Source organism: Meleagris gallopavo, chromosome 1 (assembly GCF_905368555.1).
Source record: "Meleagris gallopavo chromosome 1, MGAL_WU_HG_1.1, whole genome shotgun sequence".
Taxonomy (NCBI): domain Eukaryota; kingdom Metazoa; phylum Chordata; class Aves; order Galliformes; family Phasianidae; genus Meleagris; species Meleagris gallopavo.
This window is the reverse complement of record NC_139404.1, coordinates 50,124,955-50,150,519: the sequence shown is the minus strand read 5'-3', so window position 1 is coordinate 50,150,519 and position 25,565 is coordinate 50,124,955. Positions and strand designations below refer to the sequence as shown.

Here is a 25,565-nt window from a genome sequence, read left to right as displayed (position 1 = left end):
CGTCGCCATGACTACAGGCTAATTACCCTTTTCCCCCACCCTCCCATTGGCTGTCCATCCCGCGCACCGCCTTGGCGGGCGGCGGGCGTGGCCTCCGCGCTTCCCGGGGCGGAGGGGCGGGGGCGGAGTGCCGGGGCAGGGAAGATGGCGGCGGCGGAGCGGAGCCGCTCCCCGGCGGGGGGCTCCCCGGTACCGGCCTGCATGTTTGCCCCGGAGCCCGGCTCTCCGGGCGGGAGGCCTCGTTCGGCGGCGGCCGCCCGCTCCCTGCGTTCTTCTTTTGAGGCGGAGGACGGCGAGACGCTCAACGGAGAGCCCGAGATCGACCTCACTAGCAAGGTAGGCCCGGCGGCGGGCGCTCCGGCGGCGGGCAGGGGCTGGGCCTGCTGTCAGAGGGTCCCTTCCGGAGGGAAGGGGTTGGTAGGGATAGCAGGAACCGTGCCAAGGCTCCTCAAGGTCTGTCCCGTCCGGCCGCTCGCTGTAACCCTGTGCTCCGAGGGCCCGGCTCCTCTGTACGGGAGGGAGAGCTGTGGTGTGCGGCTGTAGGAGCCTTTGGCTGCGAGGGAACGGCTGAGCTCTGAATGCTCGGAAGATATCCTATAAGGAAGCGAAGGATGAGCATCGAAACTTCAGCGGCTGCCGGGCCACCTGTTTGTGTCTGAAAGAGGTGTGGATACTGGGTGTCAGCGCCGACCTGCGTGTGTGCTTTGTGTTGGATACAACCGGCGTGGAGGAGCGCGCAGGAGGGCTCCGAGGCTGTCACCAGCCCTGACAGCCGGGAACCGCCCACAGCTCTGACCAAGAGGGAGGAAAGCTCTTCTCCTGCTGCTTCCATTGGTGTCGGTAGCCGGCCATCCGCTCCCAGGCACCTGCAGGCAAAGTGGAAGTGACAGGTGAGCATTATTTTGATCTTTATTACGATTGACTTTTCTCCACGGCAGTATAAACCTGCTGCCCTGTTTTCTCAGAAGGAGCAGTGCTGCAGTGGCACAGGCTGCCCAGGGAGGTGGTGCAGTCACCGTCCCTGGAGGTGTTCCAGAACCGTGTGGATGTGGCACTGAGGGATGTGGTCAGTGGGCATGGTGGGGATGGGCTGGCGGTTGGACCAGAGGTCTTTTCCAACCTTAATGATTCTGTGATTCTACGATCTCTATCTTGGATGAGTGCAAAGGCTGTGAGCTCTGCCCATGCTCTGTTCTCAAAACAGCAGTCCCATATGGTGAGAACACAAGAGCTAACTTGGTCTCTTCCCCAACCCCCCTATTTCTCTGTCTATCCAGCTGAATTACTTCTCACCACTTCCTGCTTAAAACAGTGATTCCCACTGCAGTTACTTTGTTTGCTGGCCTTCTGTCCTGCTCTGACCCAGCTGCTTGCTGTCTGACACACTTCTCTCCCATTCCCCTCCCCAGTGTGTTTGCTATGAGTTCTGCTCTTCTTAGAGAACAACACTGGGGATTCTCTTATCAAGCCCATATACTTTATCAGTTGATCAAGCAAACAGTTCCATTCATCAGCGCAAATCCATTATCGCATTAATTCTAATAGGTGCTTGTTCTCCTTCAATACTAACACACTGCAGTAGTAATTACCTTTTAGGTCAAAAACATATCTCACAAAGCTATTAGTGAAGCAGAATTTTTTAAGTTATTATACGTTTGTTCTACGCTGACAACAGTGTGCCTATTTACAGGAAATAGGAAGCAAAATATGATATTACAGAAGGTGGTAGTGTGAGATTGAAATGTCACAGGGCTGGGTTGTCTTTCCCCTGACTTCCCAGTGGTTCATGGTAGCCTCCCAGCCAAACGTCAGACTGTGTCATACCAGTAGAGCAGCACTGAATGCTGCTTAGTATTTGTTTTGCCTTTAACCTTTGTAGTTTGCTCACCTTTTGGGTAGGGGATGTATTTTTCCTTAGGACTGCCTGAGAAGTATTCACACTATAACCTTAGCTTGATTACAGCAGAAGCTTTGAATTGCTATTTGTTGATTATGGCATCTTTCTTGCTGATGAGCAATGCAGAGTACACAGTCTGGTTGCCCCTTGGAATCAGCTCATCCAGCTGTAGCTGCTGCCAGTTTCTGGTCTGTGTTAATCCTAGAGCTGATCAGAGAAAATGTGGGAAATGTGACCTCTTCCCAGACATTGGGTTGGGACTTTAGAGATGGCATCTCAAATTTGTGAGATATGTTTCTTTCTGCTGTCATGAGAGTAGAACAATAACTGGTTTTTGCTTTTTTGCCTTATAGGAATTCTGAGATTGCTAGAACCTCTGCAAACTGTTCAATGTCTGGCCAAGTTGAAAGAACAAAAGTGAAAATGTTTGACTTGATGAAAACCTGAAAAACAAGAGTGTGTAATACAAGCATAGATGGGATTTCTCAAAGGTGGGAAAAGAAAAAAAACAAACAGAGGGCCTCTCTCTGATACAGAAGGGATCTTCAGAACACCAAGTGAAGTGTTGCAATGAGCTAGGACAATGCAGAACTGGTTGGTGACTGCAAGCAGCAGAAGCAGCCACGAAAAATGCTGAACAACACTGAAAGATCTGATCCATGAAAGCTGCCACTTGATCTATGCTTCCTTCTCTTGACATCCCGCTAAATCATATCATATGCAAGCTTCATCACCCTGGGGAAGGCTTTGAAGGACTCCTGCTATTCAGGGCAGCGTCGTAGCCCCTGGAACACCTTTCAGCAGCACCATTGCTGATGGGGACCAGCATTCTGATCTGTGCAACCTGAATGTGTGCGTATACTGTGCCCTGTGAGCCCACAGCCTTCCTGCCCAGCACCGTGAAGAAGGGCTGCAGCGAGCTGCTTGGCTGAAATGTGCCTGGTACTTCAGTAAATACACTGCTGAAGCATTCAGACTTGTAGAAGAATGATGCTGGTGCTAAGGCTTGAAGAAATGAAAGTTAGCGTGCCTCTATGTTGATGGCCCCTCTGTTTACTGATCTTGATGGATATAACCACCTACTTAGATTTTCCTTTGTACCTGACCTTTACTAGTTCACTAGCATGAGCATTGAGATGGTTTGCCAGGAGTTCCCGAAAGTGCTCGCTGTACAAAACAAGCCCTACATGTCAACGCACAGCCTTTCATTCCTGTCCTGATCAAACTTCTGAGCAGATTCCAATTCTCCTCTTCATACATTCAGTGGTCTCCTCTGAAAAACAAAACAAAGCCCAACCAAACCAGAATAGACCAGTAATAAAGGCAAAACTCAGTGCTTTACAGTACAGTAGAGAAAAACCGTGCCCTAGTACATCAGAGAGCTTTACTATCTGTACTGCTTTGCAGACCGTGCCAAATAGTTCAAAGCCTTAGATAGGGCACGCATCTAGAGCAAGTGCATGAAGGTGGTTGTCTCTCAGCTCTTTGTCCCTTGCAGAAATACTGATGTTCTGTGCTACTGTTAAGATCTGAGGAAGGCATTGCTTAGGCTGCCTTAAACCCTCTCATTAGCACTTGGTATCTGTGCTTCATTTTTCCAGATGTGCTCATTGCTGTAGTTTTGAAAGCTGCTCAAACATTGGTTATGATCTTTTATGCTCCAGATTTCTAAGAAGGGACTTTATCACCTACGTAGCAGCAGGTGGCAAAAGCTGAATACACATTTTGTTAGCTGTGCCAGCAAGTCAGGCTGTTTGAGGTTCAGGCCTGCAGATGTAATGATTGTGAGCTGCTGTAAGCCACATGCTTTAGACAAATCTAGCCCAGTTTTACACTGGTCTGGGTGCACAGTGGAGGGAAATATATCTTTCTGGCTGTGCTTATGGAGCGCAAATGTGAGAGCAGCTGGTAGAAGTATGGATTTCACGGAGTGCTGTGGGGTGTCATGGTAGTGCATGTCTACAGAGCTCTTGGTTTTGCTGCCTACTTGTGCCCTGCAATGGGTCTGCAGAGCTTCCAGTTGTGGATGAACAGCAGAAGACCCACCTATGGTATTTGTTTGGAGGAAGTCCCTCATCCCCTTTGTGCTTTCCTTGCTTGGAAGCAGGTATTTCACAGAAGTCAAAGTGGGATGTTCACTTGCATGTGGCTTTTAAACATTTGTTGCTTCAAAATGAGATGCTTGGTATTCGTACTTGCTTTGAAGTAAACCTTCCCATGTAAATGAGCTCTGAGCTCAGGTTAATCATCTCGTGCAGTGTCACAAGGAAATAGTTGCCAGCAAAGCTGTCCCAAAAAAAAAAACAACCAGCCACATATACACACAAAGCCAGAAAACGGTCCTTGGAAAAAAGCTTTCATCTTTCAATAAAGCACACTGTTTGATTGTCCTCATAGTGGAAGTAGGTTTTGATTTTCTTTTATTTTTTCCTTGACGTCTGCATGTTGGGTATTTAATCTCTTTTCCAGCTGGTGATGGTGAGTCCAACCTCAGAGCAGTACGACAGTTTGCTGCGGCAGATGTCGGAGAGGATCGATGAGGGATGCGGGGAGACCATCTATGTCATCGGGCAGGGATCAGGTCAGTACAGCTTCCTCTGGATAACAAGAGAAAACATGAAAATGATAACCTCTGTGACTGCTGTTGAAGATGACACTTCACCAGAATAACATGGAAGCCTTCCTAAAGCGTAGCAGAAGGCCATCTTGTGTACATGTATAAAGTCATACAGATTCTTTGGTAGTGTGTGCCTCTGCTGCAGAGAGGGAGGTTTGCCTTTTCTACACGTGAGGTCTTTGTGTCACATTCACTCAGCTGTGCTGCACGCGTTTGCCTTTGCAGGTTTTAGCAGTTTAGGGTGGGCTGCCTTTTTGTTCTTTTTCATGACTGGAACGTTCCCATCTGATGCTGATAAAATAGTATTGTGCGGTGGTCTTTTTTTGAAATGCAAATTTCTGAATGCAAAATGAGTTGTCTGTCTCTATCAGAATGCTAAAGAAGTACTTAAAGTATGCTAAATATCTAGTTGTAAGCAAATGTTCTACTGTTTACTATGCCTGAGGAAGAATATAAAACCATGGTCATCAGTGTTAGGATTGGCTGCTGTGATGGAGGGAATTGTGCTACCTCAGCACTGTTTGCTTTTCAGGTTTTCTTCGTGTCTCACAAAGCAGCCAATATAGAAGAGAAGCCAGGATTAGATGGGCAGTGGTCATGCAGCCAACTTCAAGGGAATGCTTTTGTGTCCAGACAAGCTTCCCAAATGTATTCTGAGCCCTTGGTCTTCATGATAACCACAACTGCAGGGAGATCTAGCTAGTCAGGCTAGTAAATCCTTTCTCTTCTAGAACAACTTATGGGTGTGTTAACAGGTTATTGTTGCAATGATGTACTTAAAATAGATGCTTGTTTCTTAAAGCAGGAGGTAAAACTTCTGACTATTTCAGGCTACTGCATAGCTGAGGAAGGTGGGGTTCTTTTCTGTAGATTGGGGCTATTGGAAACAGCATTCAATAGAAGAAAAAAAAAAAGATATCCTTCCACTTTCTCATTCCCTTTGAGTGTCTGTGATTTTTAATACGGTGGGTGTGATGACTGAGAGGCCAGGGAAGGCTGTTTCATCAGTATTGACAGATACCTGTTCTCCCTCAGCTGTTACTCCCATCCTCTACTCCTTGTTCCCTTCTATGACCCAGAACCCCAACCATGATGCTTCTTGTTTTTCCCACCATCTCCACAACTTCTTAGTTTACTTACGAAAAACTGCCCAGCTCTGCATGCTGTAGAGCTTTGCAGTGACTGAAATGCTGATTAGTCCATGCAAAGTGCAGTTACTGCTTACCAGCTGATGAGTCAGCCGTGCATATAAATGACTCTACAGCAGTAGTTTTGGTCATCCAGGTGCTACGTGTCACTTCGCCTTTCTTTGTGTGTGTTTTTGGTTGGTTGGTTTTTTTTTTACCCCACAGAGGAGATTCTGGCCTGAGATCTGTGCAGCTTCTGGGGTAGGAGAACAGCTGAGAGCTCTGGTGGCCTTTCAAGTGGCTGAGTGGTTGCCACTGGCTTTCTCTGACAGTCAGCACTTTGCTGGGGTGAGCTGTGCAGAAAGAAGCAAGAGTGCCTCATTCTTTTTTTTCCCTGCCTCGTGTACTTGTCAGCATTTCTTCCAAGTGTGAGGATGAAGGCAATGAGATGGGCCAAAACCCCTGTTTTAACTGAAGCATGTGGGGATCAAAGGAATTGCTGCGCAGGCCAGATTTGCAGGAAAGTGGAGTTGGTATGTGTTTTTTTCTGAAGTAAGCTGATAGCTTAAATTGCCTCCACATTAACTGGTTAACCATGATGATATTCCAGTCAGAGCTTTCAGTTTTTCTGTGGTTTTTCCTTTATTACAGTGTGAGTGGAGATTCTCTATCAGACTGAAGGAGATTCTTGTTTGTAGTAATAACAAGGAAAGCTCTCTTTGGTGAAAGATGGTACATTTCTAGTATATTTTAAGACTTAAAATAGATAGTCCTTTATTCTCTTTGGCAAAGGACATTTATTCTGTTGACACAGTTGATGTCTTTGGTTCACATGCGAGTCCTGATCGGTGTGAAAGTGCCAAACAGGGCTGAAAGTGCTGCTGGCTGTCGCGCAGTGATGCTCACAGGCTGTCCTTTGTCTCCTCAACCTCACACCAGATGGGACCGAGTACGGTCTGAGCGAGGCAGACATGGAAGCATCCTATGCCACATTGAAGAGCATGGCTGAGCAGATCGAGGCCGACGTGATCCTCCTGCGGGAGCACCAAGAGGCAGGGGGCAAGGTGCAGGACTACCTGGTTCGGAAGCGTGTGGGTGACAACGACTTCCTGGAGGTCAGGTGAGGAGCCGGGTGGAGTTTAGTCTCCACAGGTTTAGTCAGCAGCCCTGCTGCATTCTTACCCTGTGAGCACTCTGTGATGCTGAGCCGGCAACGCTGGTTTGAGTCTAGGTGTTGTCTTGTTGCCCAGCAAAGCTTGACCACTCCTCGCTAATGAAATCTTTTTGTTGTTATTGCTGACTTTTTTTTTGCACACAAACTGTAGAGATTTTACCTCTGTATAGCTGGAAGCTGTTGTTTGGGTGATGGTGTGAGGATATTTGTGCTAGGATTCCATTAGGATTTTCTTCCGCTCCAAGACTGTGATGATTCTGATCGCCTTTTAGTGGGTATCTAATAGCTTGTATAATTTGACTTCAGAATCTGCCCAGCCTTGGATGGAATGGATTTCCACCATTTGCCAACAGCCATAATCATCACCTTTATCAGAAACAGGAAGGGGATTGCTGTAAGGAAGGGTCTTCTCCTAGAAGGTTTCATTGTTGTTTGGGCTTTGCCTTTTCCAGGAGCAACAGCTTATATTTCTCTTTTCTCCCTAGTGTATGGTGCTATTGCAACGTGAAGAATACAAAAACGGTGGAGGTATTCTAGCCCAAGCTGAGATTTAGATTTTTGAACTGCCACAGCACTTGTGTTTGACTGCAGAGACTAGGAGTTAGGAGAAGAGAGATTCTGTGTAACCACCAAACAATTCTGGATTCAGCGCACTAAATTCTGAGCATCAGTGCCACGTTTCAACAATCTTTTACTTCTCAGTCCCCAGACCTCGTGATGTTCCCTATTAACTGGGAACAGTGAAAGAACCTCTGCTCTGCTTGTAGAGATCCAACTTTTTAAAATTGCTGCTTGCAGGTTAGGGAGAAGAAACTATTTGCAGGAGCAGTGGTGTTTGGAGTTTGTTACTTCAGGTATCAGATTTTAACAGGCTCCTTTTTCCTTTCTCCTTCAGGGTAGCAGTGGTTGGCAATGTGGATGCAGGAAAGAGCACCCTGCTGGGTGTCCTGACACACGGTGAACTCGACAACGGCCGAGGCTTTGCTCGGCAAAAGCTCTTCCGCCATAAGCATGAGATTGAGTCAGGCCGCACCAGCAGTGTGGGCAATGACATCCTGGGCTTTGATAGCGAGGGCAACGTGGTGAACAAGCCTGACAGCCACGGTGGCAGCTTGGAGTGGACAAAGATCTGCGAGAAATCCACCAAGGTCATTACTTTCATTGACCTGGCTGGTCACGAAAAATACCTGAAAACCACCGTCTTTGGCATGACCGGCCATTTACCTGACTTCTGCATGCTTATGGTAGGTAGCAAGAAAGATATATGGTACCTGCAGAAAGAGTGCTGTTTTCAGCTTTACAGCCTCAACTTCTTCCCTATTGCAAGGTCTCTTTGGGTTGTGGAGGGAGGCAGCATCTCCCAGGGGTGGAGAGGAGCTGCTGCTAGGGGTATATAGCCAGGATTCTGGAACAAGTTCCCCAGGACTTTCAGTCACTAAGAGTCCCATATGTATGATTCTTGGCAAGTGAAAGCTTTCTAGACTCCAGAGCACCTTGTTAGAGCTGTGGAGAAATGATTCTTAGCCAATAGCTGTAAGCATTTGAAGAGAGCAGAGTCTCCTCATTTGGTTCCACTGCCATGTCTACAACCTGACCATAGCCTACTGTAGGTCTGATGCAAGACGTTCTCTGTAAGCCAGCTTGCTGCAGGAGCAACACTGAAGGAGGAATACTGACATCCATGTATCTCGTATCTGCTGTAGGTTGGCAGTAATGCTGGGATTGTGGGAATGACCAAGGAGCACTTGGGCCTGGCACTTGCACTCAATGTTCCTGTCTTTGTTGTGGTGACCAAGATCGACATGTGCCCAGCCAATATCCTCCAAGGTAAGTTCTGTATGCTCTCTCCAGGTGTGTTCCTTACCTCTGAATCTGCCATTGTCCTCCATTTGGGTTGAATCATTGCCAAAGGAAAGCTGCATTATCTGGTTTTGACTGCATCTTAAACACCTTCCAGAAATCTAAACTTTTTATTTCCCTCGCCCATTTGCAAGGCAGTTTGCTTGTAGTCACCATTTCAGAGTGACTCTGGTTGGAGGGGCTCAGCTGGGCAACAAAAGTGTCTGCTATAGGATTTTGTTTAACTGAGCTCTGAGGAGAAAAGTGTGCAGGTAGGGCAGTGGTTTTTGTTTTCTCTGTGGGTGTTCAAACCTGTGGAGAAAGTCTGGAAGTTCTCTTGACATTTACTGCTTCTTGCCCACAGTTTGGATGTGATCTTAAGCTGTGGTCAGTCTTGTCCTCTGGCAGCTGCTTGGCAAAGGGCCAGCTGCTCGTTGCATCCTGCTTACCTGGGCAGTTCTCACGTATGCTGGCATCACTTCAGCAGCTCCTTCCTTTGTCTGACCAACTAACCAACATGCAGTAAATCACAGTTCAAGGCAGCCGTGTATGTGTAGCAGGACTGGAAAAGGCACAGGTGAAGTGAGCAGCGGGGGCTAGCAACTTCCTTGGGACCCTAGCAGTGGCCCTTTAACCTGCTTGACATTTTTTTCAGGGTGTGACCAGTTCTCACCTTTAAAATCCCCCTGATGTGTTCTCGCATCTTCAAGAATGTGCTGTGCTAATTGGAGTGATGCTTTTTTTGCTAAGCAGTCCTTTGGATCGGGAAAGCGGGTGCTCCCAGTACTGTCTGTAGTCAGCTTGTTTTTGTAAAAATCCTGAGTATGTTTCAGGGCAACAGAGGCATGTGATCAAAAATGAATTTGAATATTTCTATAATAAGTTTGTGAAATAAATGCAAGGCCTGACTAATAACATAATGACTGGGAAGGAAGGGGAACGTTTGGCTCAGTGAGGAGAGAAGAGCTGCTCTTGGGAGAAGCCTCCCTTGTATCATGTTCTGTTTAAATTAAATAGACACAAGGTTTGGCTCAAATGTATCTGTGAAGAGCAGATGGCATGATTAGATGTTTGTCTTTGTATCCAAAACATTACTCTCCCATAGGCAATCGTTTGTTCACAAAAACCATTTAATTGGATGACAATTGAATGATTTACTCTTTTAAACCCATATCAGCCTCTTGTTTTTTCCCCTCATGTTTTAAGGCACTTTGCAGGAAACTGATGCTAGTGCATCAGGTGTTGCCCCTGCCCGACGACAGATAGGAGGCTTAGAATATAAATTCAAAAGGGAAGAATTCAAAGCTGGGAGCTGGGAGATTTGTCCCAAATCTGTTATATCTGGTTCTACGTTGTCGTGGTCTTTCAAGATGATCTTTACTTTTTATGCTTCTCTGATCTTCTGTGGTAGATTGGTTGCCAGCCAAAGTCTTTTGAGGTTTGTTTGGTCAAAATTGATTTCTAATTCACGTATTCTCCGGTATCAGAAAGCCTTTCTAGGAAGAGGAAGTATTTTATAACTACTTACAGCTCCTTAATAGACAGCTATAAAACTTGTACTTCACCACACAGCACTTGTAGCTGCAAATATCTGTCTGTCGCTTTGCAGCAGGCATGAAATAGAAGATGGAATGGCTCCTAAATGCCACCTTGGCTGTAGCAAGCTCACAGTAGCACTCACACACTTCTGGCCATTTTCTCCTGTCTATTTGTGCAAGAGTGCCAGCCTCCCTTTGGGAAAGCCAGCAAAAGTGATTTGTAAAGGCGGGAGATGCTGCCCTAACAATATTCATTTCACCCTTTAAGAAACCCTGAAGCTGTTACAGCGACTGCTGAAGTCCCCAGGGTGCAGGAAGATTCCCGTGCTGGTTCAGAGCAAGGATGATGTCATTGTAACAGCCTCCAACTTCAGCTCAGAGAGGTAATGGGAGTAGAAGAGAGTTGTTTCTCTTTCAATCCTATCTGGAGACTGGGTGAGAAGGTTCAGAGAGAGTCCCATTGTCGAGATGTGTTCAGGTTGTGTTTGCCATGTGGTGTGTTGATTCCCCAAGAATGTGTTCTGAGATTGACCTGCTTGTTGCTCCCCTCTGAGGCAGAAATGAGAGGCTGCTTCTGGGCAGTCTGCAGGGTGCTTGACTTCCTTCAATCTTGGAACCTTACACCTTTTCCTGAATGTCATTAGAAGGCAGAGGCAGTGTTGTAGGTTTTCAGAGATGGGGTGTTGTACACCTGACTGCTTGTCAGGCTCTCCCTTCCTAGCACTGTGTGTTGAATACAGTCCAAGATTTTGAATGTCTCCCTACATGTGGAATCCCAGGCAGGGAGGCGAACTAACTCAGTTTTCATCAATTTCCCTTTACAGGATGTGTCCAATTTTCCAGATTTCGAATGTCACCGGGGAGAACCTAGACTTGCTGAAGATGTTTCTTAATCTCTTGTCTCCACGGACCAGTTACAGGGAAGAAGAACCAGCAGAATTCCAGATAGATGATACTTACTCTGTCCCGGTAAGGGACCTGGCATTTGGAGCAGTTTTCCACTGTGTGTTTTAGGTTGAAGCAGGTATCATCCCTAGGGAGGGATGTTCTAGAGCTCATCTGTGAGTGTGGTTGAATAACCCTCATTACTGGTGTTTGTTTTCTGGCATAGGGTGTAGGAACGGTTGTGTCTGGTACGACACTGAGAGGCCTAATCAAGCTGAATGACACCTTGCTGCTGGGGCCGGATCCGCTTGGCAACTTCCTGCCTATTGCTGTCAAATCCATCCACCGCAAGAGAATGCCTGTCAAAGAAGTGCGGGGAGGCCAGACTGCCTCCTTTGCTTTGAAAAAGGTGAGATGATCTGCTCAGGACCCCCAGAATAGGAGCTACCCCCGTAATTTCAGAGTGCTCTTGAAGATCAGCTGCTATTGGACTGCAGATCTCAGCTGCCTCATTTTGTGGCACAGTAAAGTCCCATAGAAACCCTGTAGATCCCATGTTCCACCTGACAGGTGACAGACTACAGCAGTGGGACCCCAGACAATGAGGAATAATGTTGGAGATGTGTTACAAGGCAAGAAAATTCTCTGTGCTGCAACTGCATTAGTGTTTCTGAGTAAGATGTCCTCAGAAATTTTTGCTGAACTTGATTTTTGCAACCTTTGCATAACATAGTTGCCTACTGCTGAATTTGTATTTGCATTGCCTTTTTGTGTGCATGAGTTAATATCTGTGAAAACCCTCAGGATCCTTCTGGATGCAGTCATCCAGAGAAGAAAATTTCTTCTCCAGAGAATCATGCTGAAGACTTTTTTTTGGGTCTCTGCTTTTCAGATCAAGCGTTCTTCCATCCGGAAAGGAATGGTAATGGTGTCACCCCGCCTGAATCCACAAGCATCATGGGAGTTTGAAGCAGAGATTCTGGTGCTCCATCACCCCACCACCATCAGCCCACGGTATCAGGCCATGGGTAAGTGTCAGAGTACAGTTTCAGCTGTGTTTCCCAGTGGCAGTAGTTTACTTCAGCTTTAGTCTTTTCAGTCGTGGTGGCTCTGTCAACCTGAATAGAAGCCTGGGTTTTTGCTTTTACTGTCCCAGCAATCCATTAGAGGGACGGGAGGGAAGAGACTGAGAAGAGTAATGGAGAAAAATGTGTAGAAAGGAGATCTGTGACTTCAAGTGTTTTTGTAGCCTGTCTGAGCTGTATCTCCGTAGTGCAAAGATTCTTAATTTTCCAGTGCAGATAGACTCATTCTGGGTCTGGCCCTCTAGCCCAGCTGCTTGGTGTGTAGGATTCTGTTAAGGGTGCTTCATAAAGTCTCCATCCAAAGGCAACTGTTCTATTTCATACATGTTTTCTCTTTGAGGACTGAACAAAGGCAGACGTGTGCTGCATATAGTCTACGCTACAGAGTTGATTATCACCTATCAAACTCAGCACTGTTAGTTTTAAAGTAGCAAGAGCTGCCTTAGATGTCTTCCTAAAGCTTATTCCTCTAATGACACCATTTGTTGAAAGCTTTTGTGCATTACATTCACAGTGCATTGTGGCAGCATCCGTCAGACAGCCACAATTCTCAGCATGGACAAGGACTGCCTGCGGACAGGGGACAAAGCCACAGTGCACTTTCGTTTCATCAAAACCCCAGAATATTTGCATATAGACCAGCGCCTGGTCTTCCGTGAAGGCCGTACCAAAGCTGTGGGTACCATCACGAAGGTAAAGGCCAAAGAGTCTGACTGGTTTTTTGCCCATTAGCTACGTGTGTCACTGAGAAGCCAGGAGAATCCCAGTAGCTCTGGAGAATTGAAGGAAGAGGCTGTCCTTCAATCACAGACGTCAGTCCTCACGTGGGTTGCAGATGACCAATATGCTTTGCTGTGTGGTGGGTCTTGGCTGGTACAAATGAGGGGATGAGGCGGTAGGGGGTGACCCAAATGCCTCTGGTTCTTAAGGCTTAGTCTCTTTCTGAGAGCTTCCAGCTGGTCTCTTTGATTCACATGGTGGAGGTTTGAGTGACATCTCATCTGAGTGGCACTTTCAGCCCCATAGAGATCCTGGAGGACAGATGAGGATTTCTTTGAACAGAATGCTGTCTGCATTCTTTTCTCACTATATGTTGGTATTAATTCTCCCAATTTTTTTTTTGTCTATAAAATGGTGCTAAACCTTAACGGATTGGCCTAGCAATTTTAATGTTGCTTGTGTCCTCTCCTTTTGTGATATGCAGTTACTCCAGACCACCAATAACTCCCCAATGAACTCCAAGCCACAGCAGATCAAGATGCAGTCAACAAAGAAGGGAGCTCTTACAAAACGAGAGGATGGTGTTCCTCCTGTTGGGATGGCAACTGGGGGCCCACTGGTGGGGGATGAGCCCCCCTCAACAGCTGCAGCACCACCAACACCTACTGCCCTGCAGCCATCGGTAAGTGAGGGAAGCAGCTTGTCCTTTCTAGCTCTTTGCAGCCTGTTTTTCAGCTGTTGGAGGAAAGATGCTCTAGAAAACAACTGCTATTCTCATTGCACTCACCTCGAGACTTATTATGTGGCAGAAGCAAATGGAAATATAAATAGTCTCACAGCAAAAATCAGAATTATCTGATGACTGGATTACTCTTCATGGCTGACCTTCCAGCAGCAGGAGGTGTAGGGGCCTGGGACAATTAAAATTGACCTCAGGAGTAAGGCTGTGTAACTTTGCAATGTCTCACTACTTGACTGTGGTCATGGTGGAAAAGTTCTTCCATATGCCCAGTAGCTGAAGTAGCAAAGCATTTAAAAAAACACAGAATGGATCTCTACTGTCTGAATGAGAGATGGAGAATCCCCACACTAGATAAACTGCAACACAAGTAGTGGTATTGAGCACAGTTCACAGAAAGAAGATGGAGATATCTAAGGAGAAGGGTACAGTCTGTTTTTTTGGTGCTCCTTTCTGGAGCCAGGAGTTGTACTTGGTGATCCTTACGGATCCCTTTCAGCTCGGGATATATTATGATTCTAAAGAAAGGCCTTTCACTTTCTAGAAAGATTTGTCCAACTTGCCTTGTTGGTTAGGACTTCTCAGCTTGGTTTTTCCAAAAAGGATACCCAACTGTGAAAGGAACAGAAACTCCATCGTAACAGGGAGCTTTAGGAGTTATTTTATCAGCTTTATTACACAGATCTTCTCCTTTCACTGTACTTACCTGGTAAGCAGCAAAAGGTTCAGAAACTGACTTGTCAAGAATCTTGGTCAGTGTTCTCACTTTTAATTTTAACTGTAGTAGTTGCTATTGGCCAGGCTGGCTTCTGAAAGAGGGCCCTCTGGGCCCTGTGTATATGCCTGTGGCTTCTTATTGATCGCTTGTCACCTTGTTGTGGAATCACTGTGGTTATAGGAAAGCTCCTCGCTTGTTTTGTCCCTACCCCTGAGAGTCTGTGTTGCTTTTGCTCTTGCTGATTTCTGTCTCTCTCTCCTCGATGCTTCCCATCAGCCTGCACTGGATGAAGAGCCCCACATCCGTGAGGGCAACAAGGTATTTGGCTACTTTGAATGAGAATGGTGGGTTTGGCTGGAGTCTGGGGACAGAGTCATGTTAGCAGGAGTGCTGGGAGGGGGGGCCTTCCTTCCATTCCCCACAAAACCAAGGGAATCTGAGATTCAGTTGCCCAGATGCTGAGCTCTGTGGCTCCTGCTGACTCGTAGAGGAGTTAAGCACCCAGGATATTGGGAAAGCAGGTCTCCCCCAGCTCAGAGGCCCACACTTCATAATGTGTTTGTCTGTCTCATTGCTCTTTCCATCATGGTGCGTCTGCCTTTTTTTCCTTCCTGCAGTGGTAAGCAGCCGATCAGTCATAACCACCATCCCAGTATCTGGATGTGTGTGTTGGACTCCTGCTGTATTAATGATCTGATGTAGAGGTCACTGCATACTAAGATGTCTCTTCTTGTTTTTCAGTCAAAAGTTGGAGGAGGAGGCCGGCGACGAGGAGGTCAGCGCCATAAAGTGAAGTCTCAAGGAGCCTGTGTGACTCCTGCCAGCGGCTGCTAAATTTCTTACTCTTCCTCTTCCTGAGGAATTCTTCCTCTTTCCTTCATTTCTTATCCAAAAGATCCAGAGCAGCTCAAACCAAAACCCATCCCAGCTGACTGGCTGCAGAAGAAACTTCCTTCCTCCTCAAAGGAGAAGATGGAGAGGAACGTTAACTTATAAGCTAATGAAGGTGATAAGACACAGAACAGAGTAACTGACACCTTCCTCCTCCCCCTGTCGACACATTTTTGTACATCATGGGCTTAGTTTTTATTCTTATTAGTTTTTATTATATTTTGTGTGCATGAAGATAAGAGGAGAGACTGGACAGAGCCAAGAAGAGCCAGTTAGCTGCCTCCCTCCTCCCTCACCCTGTTCTGTCTACAGGACTTGCTGCTCTCTCTCACATGCTATCTCAAATCCTGGGGCTGTTCAAACACCTGAAATTTCAGACTTGCAGTGGCTAAAACTCGTTGTTTAGGGTGACTCTCTACGGCACTGCTTCTGTACTGCTGTGGCCACATGCCAGATACGTTTCTGAGTTCTCCCCCATTGTAATCGATTTATAAGTGGTTTTAATTTCACGTCAGGTAGCGACAGAGATTTGAATGAGATGATGGTAAGAAAAAATTTGTTGGAGGTCTAAGAGTGAAGGAAATTGAAAAGCAGTTATTGATCTTAAGTTGAGGATATTCCGTACGAAATATCCTTCTCAAATGCATTAGTAGCAGTTTAGATTTTTTTTAGAGACAGAGTTAAATGGGCAGTGGTTTGCCCATCCTCTTCCCCTTCCTTGCTTTTCCTATTGCCTGTTCAGTGCATTTTTGAGCCAATCCTACTTACCACTTGGCTGTGGCAGCTCAATGAACAGTATTAACAATATTGTGCAGGAACACTCAGTCTGTCCCTTGAGCCAGAGAAGAGCCTTCTCACCTTGGCGGACAGAGACCCCATGAGTGGAGCAGACACCAGGTAAAGATGACCTTCCCTTGATTTTGGTTGCTCCAGGATTTTCTAAGCATTTTCTAGAACTCACTGGCCCACTGGCTGTGGTAGAGATTATATGATTTGTTTTCTCCCCTCTTGGCCAAAGAGGGACCAAACTTACAGAAGTGCTTTCAGGTTTGGAAGTACGTGGTAATTTTTCTGTCTTTAATTTAGTTAATTCAGTTGTAAATGGTAAATTCTAGTTTCAGGAAGGCCCTGCAAGCATGCTCTATGAATTACCAGTATCATGTCTTCTAACCCCAGGCTGTGTGAGCGATCAGTTCCCTGTTTGTTCTCATCTCTTCTCTCACTCAGCCTCTTGGTGGCTGCCTGCAGGACAGGAGTTACCCCCTGTGGGTGGGAGTGCAGGGCCATCTGGAGGGAGGAGATGGACACCAGCAGATCGCTGCTCTCCCCAGCAGGTGTGGTCACCTTAGTTTCTTTGAGGTCCTTCTTCCCCAGTGGAAGACTTCTCATGGAGGGAGACTTTAAGGTTGTAGTCCCTCTCCAGAGGGCTGTTCCTGCTTCTTGCTAGAAGTGTAGAGCTCCTTCCATTCACTGCTTGGTTTCAGGTAGGCCGGAAAGCCAAGTTTGGAGGTAGGCTCAAATGCCATCCAAGCGAGAGGGAAAAGCTCATCTCCTTACGTGAATATCAGCACTCCAAAAGCATTAAGCAGCGTGGTAAGGTGAGGAACACCACGGAGAGGAGGTACTTTGCCTTAGAGACTGTAGCGGCCTGAGCACGGGTGGCAGCGGGGAGGTCAGCCCGTCCTTTCCCAGCTATGTGCCTGAACACCAGCGCTCTCCTGGAGGGGGGGGAACCATAGGCGGCTACGACACTAATAGCACCCGCATTGCGAGGGTGTGAAGTGTGGCTGAGCAGGGCACGAGGGCCTGCTGCCTTTGTCCTGGCCCTGTAGCAGCATCAAATGCATCAGATTTCACTGCCCTCCGCTTCTGAGGGGAGTGGAAGGCCGCGGCGGCGTTCTCTTTCTCCATTCCTTGTGCTCCAAATGAAGGAGACTGCCGAGACTGGAAGAGGGTTTACTTCAGTTCGGGTGAAGGAGGCGGTGCGATCTCTTTTGTGACCAGCATTCAAAGATCACTCGGGCTGGCGTGATCTATAAAATAAATTTTAAAAGAGTTTGTTCCGAGTTAAAGGCTGTCTCATGGCTTTTTGTCCTTCTGGAAAAGCAGTGCTTGCAGCTTAAACTCCACCAGCCACAAGAATGTTCACCTGGCACTGCTCTCCTTTGCTGGCCGTGCTTGCAGCAGGGAGCAAAGTCCAGAGGGTTGCTGTAGCTGAGCCCCTACAGAATTTGCTTTGTGTAAGAGTTGGTGCTTCTCATTGGTGGTGAAATGCCAAGCTTAGCAATTCTGCCGTAATTGGTGAGCACAGGCTCCAGCCAGCTCTAGGGCGTGGGGATGTTGTCCTTGTGCCAGAGCCTTCTCCCAGACACAAAACAGTCTCACAGGGAACTGCAATGGAGAACCAAGGCTGGGGCAGCCTCAGGTCATGGGCACAGCACAGAGCCGTGGCATTGCTAGAAGGCAGCAAGCAAGGCTGCAGGCTTCAGCTTAAGCATCCCAAGGAGTTCGGGTCTGTAAGAGGAGGTGTTGGGTAAACCTCCATGCCTGGATGTAGTATGGCAGCTGGAAAATAAGAATTGGGTATAAGACTACACAACAGCTACAGCTATGATGCTCTCACCTTGCTGCATCTCATTCCCACCTGCCAACACACCAACCAACCAACCACCTCTCGGCAGTTTTGATATAATTTATTTGTCTTGGTCTTCTTTGCATAGGCATAAATTACAATCTGTTGATTAAAAAATACAATGAACAAAACAGTGCAGCATTTGCAGCAGGCTACAGCATTAAGTACATCTCCTGCCTGTAACAGTCCATTGGCGCAGGGTGGGTCTGTAACACTGCAATGGGGCAAACTGAGAGCGAGGGGGGAGAACAGAGGAGAGTGGAGTAAAGAGCGGATCTCCAGCCCTGCAGTTACGGCATTTCCTCCAGCAGATGGACAGCCCTAATACAGAGAAGAGCTGCATCTCCACTCTGTTTCTCATTCATATAAACACAGGACAGGTCTGGGTGCTCACCAGCGTCACCACTCGCAGGCAGCTGCAGCCAAACTTAAAATAACTCAGGCTGCGGATGCCAAAAGTTGAAGCTCTATGCTCAATATAGGAGCAAATCTATTTCTCTCCCCAGTGCCCTGGCTGAGGGGCTGTTTTCCCCAAACAGCAGGGCCTCCTGACCCCATCCGGCCATTTTACGTGATTGGAGATGGGGACAGCATCGTCCCGATCCCCTGGGGCTGATAGCCCTGTGCCCTTCTATCTGCCCCTTGCCTCTCCCAGAGCAGGGATCAGTGCTCAGCACCTGGGAGGATGATGCCAGCATCCTACAGGGCACAAACACCACAGGCAAGCCCTGCAGCTTATACTATTATTTGCAAACTAAACGCAAGACAAATGTGGTTGTTAGAAACACTACCCCAGAGCATAAGCTGAGCTGTAAACTGAAGCTGGGGGGCCCTGTGGGGTTCAGTGAGCCTCCTCCACCCCACAAATCAGATGGCCCACCCCACAAACCAGATGGGAGAAATGGTACCCAGGACAACAGCTCCCAGCAGCAGCTGCCTCTATACACGTGTGCCAGTGGGAAAGTGAGCTCGGAGGATGTCCTGCTGGCACCTGGTGTGGGGCCCCATCCAGCCCCCGTCCAGCATAGCCCCAGCTGTGCTCCTATTATTGCAGCTTGTCCTACAGTGTGTGCATCCTTGTGCCAAGCGAAGCCGCTCGCTCCAGTGGTATCATGTCACAGCCCCACCTTCATGTAAGTAGAAATTGCTTGGAAAAAGTTTTTTTCTGTTGTTAATACAAAAAAAAAAAAAAAAATCCTTGACATCCTAATTGGAAAACAGTCCCACCCCTTAAAAAAAAAAAAAAAAAAAACAGCAGAGCAAATCCAAAAGGGGAAGCAGGCGAGGTTTGAACGTAGCATCCTCAAGCTTAGCAAGCAGGACAGGCAGCCCCACGCATGGGGAACCCGAGCAACACTGGGACCCAACACAGTTGTTGGTCCAAGTGCATGGACCTCAGCCCAGGACTGGCTTTGAAGCCCACACCTGCCACGTTTCTCCCCTCTAGCTGCCCCCAAACCTTTACTTTTACAATACTCAATTAACACTGTCTCATGTCCCCTCTGCCTGCCCAGCATCGAAGGGTTTGAGGTCCTTAAGATCTTGAGAAACACAGAGGGGAGCACCACGCTGCACGGTGCCCCAGCGCATCACGGAGTTCCCTCCTTCCCAGCTGTGGGAAGCTTATATGTGCCACCAGAAAGGAGACGGCGCAGCCCCAATAGAAAAAAAATGAGCTTCAGAAGTCAGAAGTGTCCGAAACGCACCGAGAGCCACCCGCGCAGGATGTCCTCGCCTCACCCCCCTGCAGGCAAAAAGTCCTTTCCTCCGCAAGCAGCAGCGCAGGCGAAGGGCAGTGCAACCTCCTGCATCCCAGGACGGCCCTGTCTGGCAGCAGGGAGGTCAGAGCGCCGGCTCCCCGTGCACGCGGAAGCGGTAGATGCAGGTGTACTCGGGGTGGCCCCAGTTGCTCAGCACACGCAGCTCCACCAGCTGGAAGGCGCCCACGTCGTCACCCTTGGGGACAGGAGAGATGTGTCACAGAACCACGGGATGGTTGGGTTGGACGGGACCTCTGGGTCCAGCAGGGTGCCCAGGGTCAAGCCCAGGTAGGTGCTGGAGATCTCCACGGAGAAGATATGTGCAAGACGGCCTCCCAATGAAAGGCTTAAGGTGGACATTAGCCCCTGCCCCACTTCACTGAAGGCTCTGAGGACAGAGGGACCCCATGACCTCCCCACATCCAACACCATCACTCAACTTCCTTCCCATGTTCCCATGTTCCCGTGTTCCACCACCACCGCTGTGCCTCACCTTGAAGTAGAATGTTTGGATGGGGTCACCATCCTGGTTGTAGGTGAAGCGCCCCAGGAGAAGGCCCTCCTCCTCTCGCTCCTCTTTCAGGCCCTACAGGGAACAGGAAAGAGACAGGAATGGGGAATGGGGGCCATGAAGGTGCAACCCATCCTCCAGTCTCCCACTACAACCCTACTCACATAGACAGTGAAGTCCTTAGGGGCACTGGGGATAGTTCCCTGGGGTGACAGTGCTTTGGGAACGTGCTCCAGTGTCACGGCTGTGGGGTGGATGAGGCTGGAGAGGCGGATGACAGCAAAGCCCTGGGAGCCACGGAAGGCCCAGCAGTTCCCGGGGTTGACATCTGGCTACGCGCACAGAAAAGGAATGCCAGCTCTTAGGTATCAGAATTGACATTATCACCATCAGCACCGTTTTTTCTCCCATCAATGACAGCCCAGCCACTGTGCCCAGTGTGAGCTCTGCATCACCCTGGGGCTCTCAACCCACTCTCAGTGCCCACCTGCAGGATGACGCGTGGGGACTGTGAGTGATACCACAGAGGGATCCCAAACAGGCTCAGCAGTGCTGTCTTTGTCTCATAAGTTTCAGAGCAGCGGGTGTTGATGACGCTGGCCCCTGGCAAAGGGAGAGGAGCACAGGGGTAAAGCAGAGTGCCAGCATTCCCTGGCTACCTCCAACTCACCCCTTTGCCACCTGCCTGCTGACTCCAGGGCATAGTCGACCATCCCTACGCGGTCCTCACTGTAGCGCTTCAGTGCTTGGTCCACGATGAGGTGCACTTGCTGTGGGGGGTAAACAGAGGCCTGGTCAGAGCCATGGAGTCCTGTCCCCTCCTCCAACCCACGGGGTCAGGGACCTTCTCACGGGACAGGCAGTGATGAATCACTGCAGCAAAAAGGAGCAGGCGTGCACTTGGCTGCAAAGCCTCATTAGAGGCTGCTAAAAATACCCGGGACAAGAAGTGCTGTGCAAGGAAGGGGCAGTGCCTGGGCTGACTGGGCTCACCCTTCCCAGTGCTGGTGGATGAGGAGGGGGACATGGACCAGGCCCAAGGCCATACAGTGCCCCCGGAGCTGATCCTAAAGCTCAGCGTCCCAATGTCACCACGTGCACAGAGCCTGTACAGGGTGAGGGGAACGCTAGTCCTGTGTGATACCTCCCTCCCTCCACAGGGAGCTGCCAACAAATATTTCCAAAGCAAACAGGCTCATTTTTTCCTCCGCTGTCATCCTGCTGCAACATTTTGCCCCAAATGACTCAGCAGTGCTGCTAGGGACAGGGCAAACAAGGTGACCCCGTTTGTTTGCAAGCTCCACGGAATCCCCACCCATGTCCCCAGTGCTCAGCCATCACTCACCTCTTCTGTCACCCCCCCGGCTCCCCCCTGCCGCAGGGCCACACCAATGCTGTCCCGTGCTGCCAGCCCACGCTCCTCCCGCATTTGGGCGAGGATCCGGAGCTCCAGTGCATGCAGCTCTGCCTGTAAGTCCTCCCGCTGGAGCAGCAGCCCGGCCGTGCTGTCGTCCTGCCGGGGCTGTGCCAGGAAGCGGCTGATCCATGCTGGCATCTGTGCTTCCACCTGGAAGTGTGGCACAGGGCTCAGCTGTGGGGCAGAGACACTCACCTCTACCTCAAATAGGGCCCTGGGTGGGGGTGAGGGTCTCTAAAAGGGAGGACGTCCTGGACTTACATCAGCCCTTGTTGCCTTGATCTGCTCCAGCACAGCCTCCAGATGCTTGCTCACAGCCTCCTGGTCTGAGCGCAGCCCTGCCAGCTCCCTCCTCAGTGCTGACACCTCCCGCTGCAGCTCACCCGTCGCCCGCTGCCAGTGGCCCTGCAGTTCCTCCTGCACCGACCTGTGCCACCAGCACAACAAGAGAAATGCCACCAAGCACCACCAAATGCCCCAAAATGCCAGGCTGAAGCCTACCCCACCCTAAGCAGTGGAGTTTCTCCCCACACTGAGCAACAATACCTCTGCCACTCTGCATTCAGCTCCTGCAGACGGGCCTCCATCTCCTGCCAGCACAAAGGCACAAGAGTCCACATGAATGCTGCCCACCAGCCCCAAGGACCCCCACAGGGTGCACATCACTCACCTGCGAGGCCTGCGCCATCTTCCCCAGACGTTTATCCACATCAGCCTGCAGCTGCGTCCGCAGGGCGTCCAGCTCACCCTGCGGGACAAGGATGAGATGGGGACATCAGAACCCATTCCATCACATCCCCGTGCCCGCACCACCCTGCTCCCCTCACCTGGAGGTGCCCGGTCATGTCACTGCGCAGCCGCTCCTCCATGCTGGCCTGACGGCGATCCAACAGCCCTTCCAACAGGCCCAGCATGTCTCCCGTCGGTGGGGGTTCACCCCCGGCCACCCCCAGCTCCCAGCGTGACACCGCAGCCTCCAGTGCCTCAAAACGCTTCTCCAGGGACTGGAAACGGGCCAGGAGCTGCTGCTCTCCTCGCAGCCCCTGTGATGGGAAAGAGAATGCCATGCAGCCCCCGTGGGCCTTGCGGGTCTATGTGAGTGGTTGTGCCCCATTACTGCTTCCCCTTCCTCCATCTTTGGGATGTACCAAACTTTAGGGGCTGCACCCATGGGCACAGAGCTCCCTTGGGTGTCTGGCCCCAGCCATTCCACCCCAAAGGCAACCAGTTTGTACCTGGTCCAGTGCAGTCATGTCCCGTGCCCCGGGCACGTCTGAGGAGGAGAAGCGTCCCGCTCCCCACCATGAGAAGGTGGGGAGGCTGTGTGCTGACAGGCCATATGGGTACAGGTACCACGCACCTGGGCACGCGGGGGATGAGATGGTTCAACAGTGAAATGGTGATGGGGAACAGGAGCCACAAGCACTGAGCTCACTGCCATCCCAGCACGGGGACAATGGCGCTCCAGCATCGTATCACAGTGGAATGAGGGGACAGTAGTGGGCTCACCATAAGCGACTGCAGCAAGGAGCAAGAGGAGCAGCAGCAACCACAGGGACTTCTTCAGCCGCGGGTAGCGCCTGCGCAGTGGGGAAGAAAGAGGGCTATGGGCTGTGTCCTGCAGTGGTGGGATACTCCTGGGGCTGGGATCCCACTCACCTGGACAGGGGGACGCGCTGTAGTTGGGGAGCCCTTCCAGTGACATGGTGCCAGGCGGTGGCTATACAGGACAGGAGCCATCCCACAAATCGGGCTGGAGGAGGACAAGCAGGCTCAGAGGAACCCCAGGACATCCCCTCTGCCTCCAGGGCTGCTCTCTGGAGGAAGACAATCCATGCATGCAGCATTCCCTTCCCTCCCTGCCTCAGATTTGCAAGACGTGGAAGAAACCAACTGCTACATGATCGACAGCAAGTTGGCATGAGAGCAAAGCAGCCCTGTAGGAAAACAAACCTCCACACGGGCATGGGACAAGTGTGCAGAGGAGAGAAACCCCTTCCCCCTCAGGCCCTCACTCACCTGGTGCAGTGAACACCTGCCACAGGAAGGAGCCAACCCTAGAGGCAGCGGTCCTCAGCCCTGACCCCGAGCTGCTGTGGGCAGAGTAGAGCTGTCCTGGAGGGAGATAAGGACAAGAGGTAACAGTTTTGAGTTACGCCTTGTGAGGTTCAGGTTGGATATAAGGAAAAAATTATTCTCAGAAAAAGTAGTGCTGCAGTGGCACAGGCTGCCCAGAGAGGTGGTGCAGCCACCGTCCCTGGAGGTGTTCCAGAACCGTGTGGATGTGGCACTGAGGGACGTGGTCAGTGGGCATGGTGGGGATGGGCTGATGGTTGATTAGATAATCCTAGAGGTGTTCCCCAACCTTAATGATTCTGGGATTCTACGTGAGGAGATACGGAATGGAATCCACATCCCTGGGTTTGATATAGGGACTGAGACTCTGTGGTCCCCAGCATCCTACCACCGCATTCCTACCTGCATAGTCGTCTTCTGAGGAGTACCCCGAGGAGGAGGCGTAGGTGTCATAAGTTCGGCTCTCCAGCAGCCCGTTGACTTTGCTGGACTCCGTGTCCCCTGTATCCCTTCTCCTCCTGGTGGAGAGCTCCCTGCCTGCTTACCCACCCCAAAAAATCCCATAGAAACAGCTCAGAAAACAGCCACTCCAAAACAACTGGGATGCCCCAAGGGGTTGAGGTGACAGATGTCACGGGAGGACAGTCTCACCCCAGTAAGTGCTGCCATCCAGAGCATCATCCAGCGCGGCCAGCCCCCGGCTGCCCCCCAGGTAGGACTCGCTCACCAAAGACTCGCTGTAATAGGAGGTCTGGGTGCTGGGGCCGGGCGACAGCCGCTTGGTGCCGCTTGATTTCCTCCTCGTCGCCGTCCTGCCGGGATGAGAACCAGCCGATCGGCGTCACATAGCGGAGGCACGGCTACGATGCCGGCACCGGGAGCGCTGCAGGGCTGGGAGGATGCTCGGCAACCGCTGCTTTGCGAAACCCCGAAAGGTGGGGAGCCCCCGGCCCCGCTTCCGCTTACACCGCTGCGGTTTTCCGGCACGGCGCTCGCAGGGCTTCTCTCCCTCCCGCCATCGGGCCCAAAGTGCTGGGTGCCAAAAGCATGAACCCGCCTCCCCCCTCCCCCCCCCGTCCCTGCGGTACCCCCGAACCTGGCGGTGCTCTCTTTGAAGGGCAGCTGCGGGCCGCCCAGCAGGGAGCTGGTGCCGTCCTCATCCTCTGGATAGAGGCGTGAGGTGACGAGGCGCAGGCTGCGGCGCGACATGGCGAGGGGACAGCGGCTCACCTGGTGGGCACACGGGGGGGGACAGTGTTATGGGGGGTGAGGGGGAGGAGCAGCCACGCTCGGGGACACCCCTAAGTACCTCGTGCCGAGGGACGCATAAGGCCAACCCGAGCGCACCCAGGGGCACCTGCTCACGGGGCAGTGACAGCTGCGCTGTCCCTTTATGCCCCCCCCACGCTGGTCCAGGCAGCCCCACGACCGAGACACGAGCGGGACTCCTCCCACCCCACCCAGTACCCCCCCATGCCTCAAGACCTCTTCACTCCCACAACCCCCCATACTCCACCCCACGATACCCAGGACCCCCCCCATCCCTCCCCCGGAACCCACCGCAGAGCCAGAGGACAGCCGCGGAGCCGCCCGCTCCCCGCGCCGCTCCTCTCCCTTTTGTTTTGCAAGACGCGGCCCCCCAGCTCCTCCTCCTCCCCCTCCTTTCCCCCCCCCCCCGGCTCCCGCCCAGCCCCAATGCTCCGCCCCGGTAGCTCCGGGGGGGAGGACGGGGGGGTCCCCCGAGGCGCAGCGTTGCGCTCGGAGCGTCCGCGTGTGCGGTGCACACAGCGCGCCTTTGTCTGCTATTTTTTTTCTCCCTCCCTCCCTCCCCCCCCCCCCCTTTTTTTTTTTTTTTAAGTTCTTGGGTTTTTTGTCCCTTGTTTCTTTGTTTTTTGTTTCTTTTTTTTTTCTTCTTTTTTTCCCCCTCTCCTTCCAGCCC

At 50.6% G+C, this 25,565-nt stretch overlaps 2 protein-coding genes across 4 annotated transcripts; one reads left to right on the top strand and one right to left on the bottom strand.

Moving 5' to 3' along the window:
• The first annotated feature begins 95 nt into the window (after positions 1-95).
• On the top strand, positions 96-17,302 carry GTPBP1 (GTP binding protein 1). Of its 2 annotated transcripts, XM_019614734.3 has the most exons (13): positions 96-336; positions 4,367-4,478; positions 6,581-6,761; positions 7,711-8,059; positions 8,519-8,642; positions 10,461-10,575; positions 11,017-11,161; positions 11,304-11,486; positions 11,970-12,105; positions 12,677-12,855; positions 13,367-13,564; positions 14,616-14,657; positions 15,081-17,302. In XM_019614734.3, exons 1-13 carry the CDS (start codon positions 145-147, stop codon positions 15,171-15,173), a joined length of 2,049 nt encoding a protein of 682 aa, XP_019470279.2. In that variant the 5' UTR covers positions 96-144; the 3' UTR covers positions 15,174-17,302. The 2 variants fall into 2 exon arrangements, with proteins under 2 accessions (XP_019470279.2, XP_010709214.2); XM_010710912.4 differs by lacking the exon at positions 14,616-14,657 and having other exon boundaries at positions 97-336.
• Positions 17,303-17,906: 604 nt separating this feature from the next.
• SUN2 (Sad1 and UNC84 domain containing 2) lies at positions 17,907-25,297 on the bottom strand. Of its 2 annotated transcripts, XM_085226267.1 has the most exons (18): positions 25,187-25,297; positions 24,723-24,856; positions 24,278-24,438; positions 24,029-24,163; positions 23,570-23,665; positions 23,210-23,303; positions 23,060-23,130; positions 22,786-22,910; positions 22,378-22,593; positions 22,221-22,298; positions 22,097-22,140; positions 21,812-21,977; positions 21,479-21,700; positions 20,819-20,903; positions 20,621-20,736; positions 20,298-20,465; positions 20,116-20,208; positions 17,907-19,818 (listed from the first exon to the last, which is right to left on the bottom strand). In XM_085226267.1, exons 2-18 carry the CDS (start codon positions 24,833-24,835, stop codon positions 19,705-19,707), a joined length of 2,097 nt encoding a protein of 698 aa, XP_085082393.1. In that variant the 5' UTR covers positions 24,836-24,856; positions 25,187-25,297; the 3' UTR covers positions 17,907-19,704. The 2 variants fall into 2 exon arrangements, 1 of the variants encoding a protein (XP_085082393.1); XR_014883924.1 differs by lacking the exon at positions 17,907-19,818 and having other exon boundaries at positions 20,298-20,461.
• Positions 25,298-25,565: the final 268 nt, after the last annotated feature.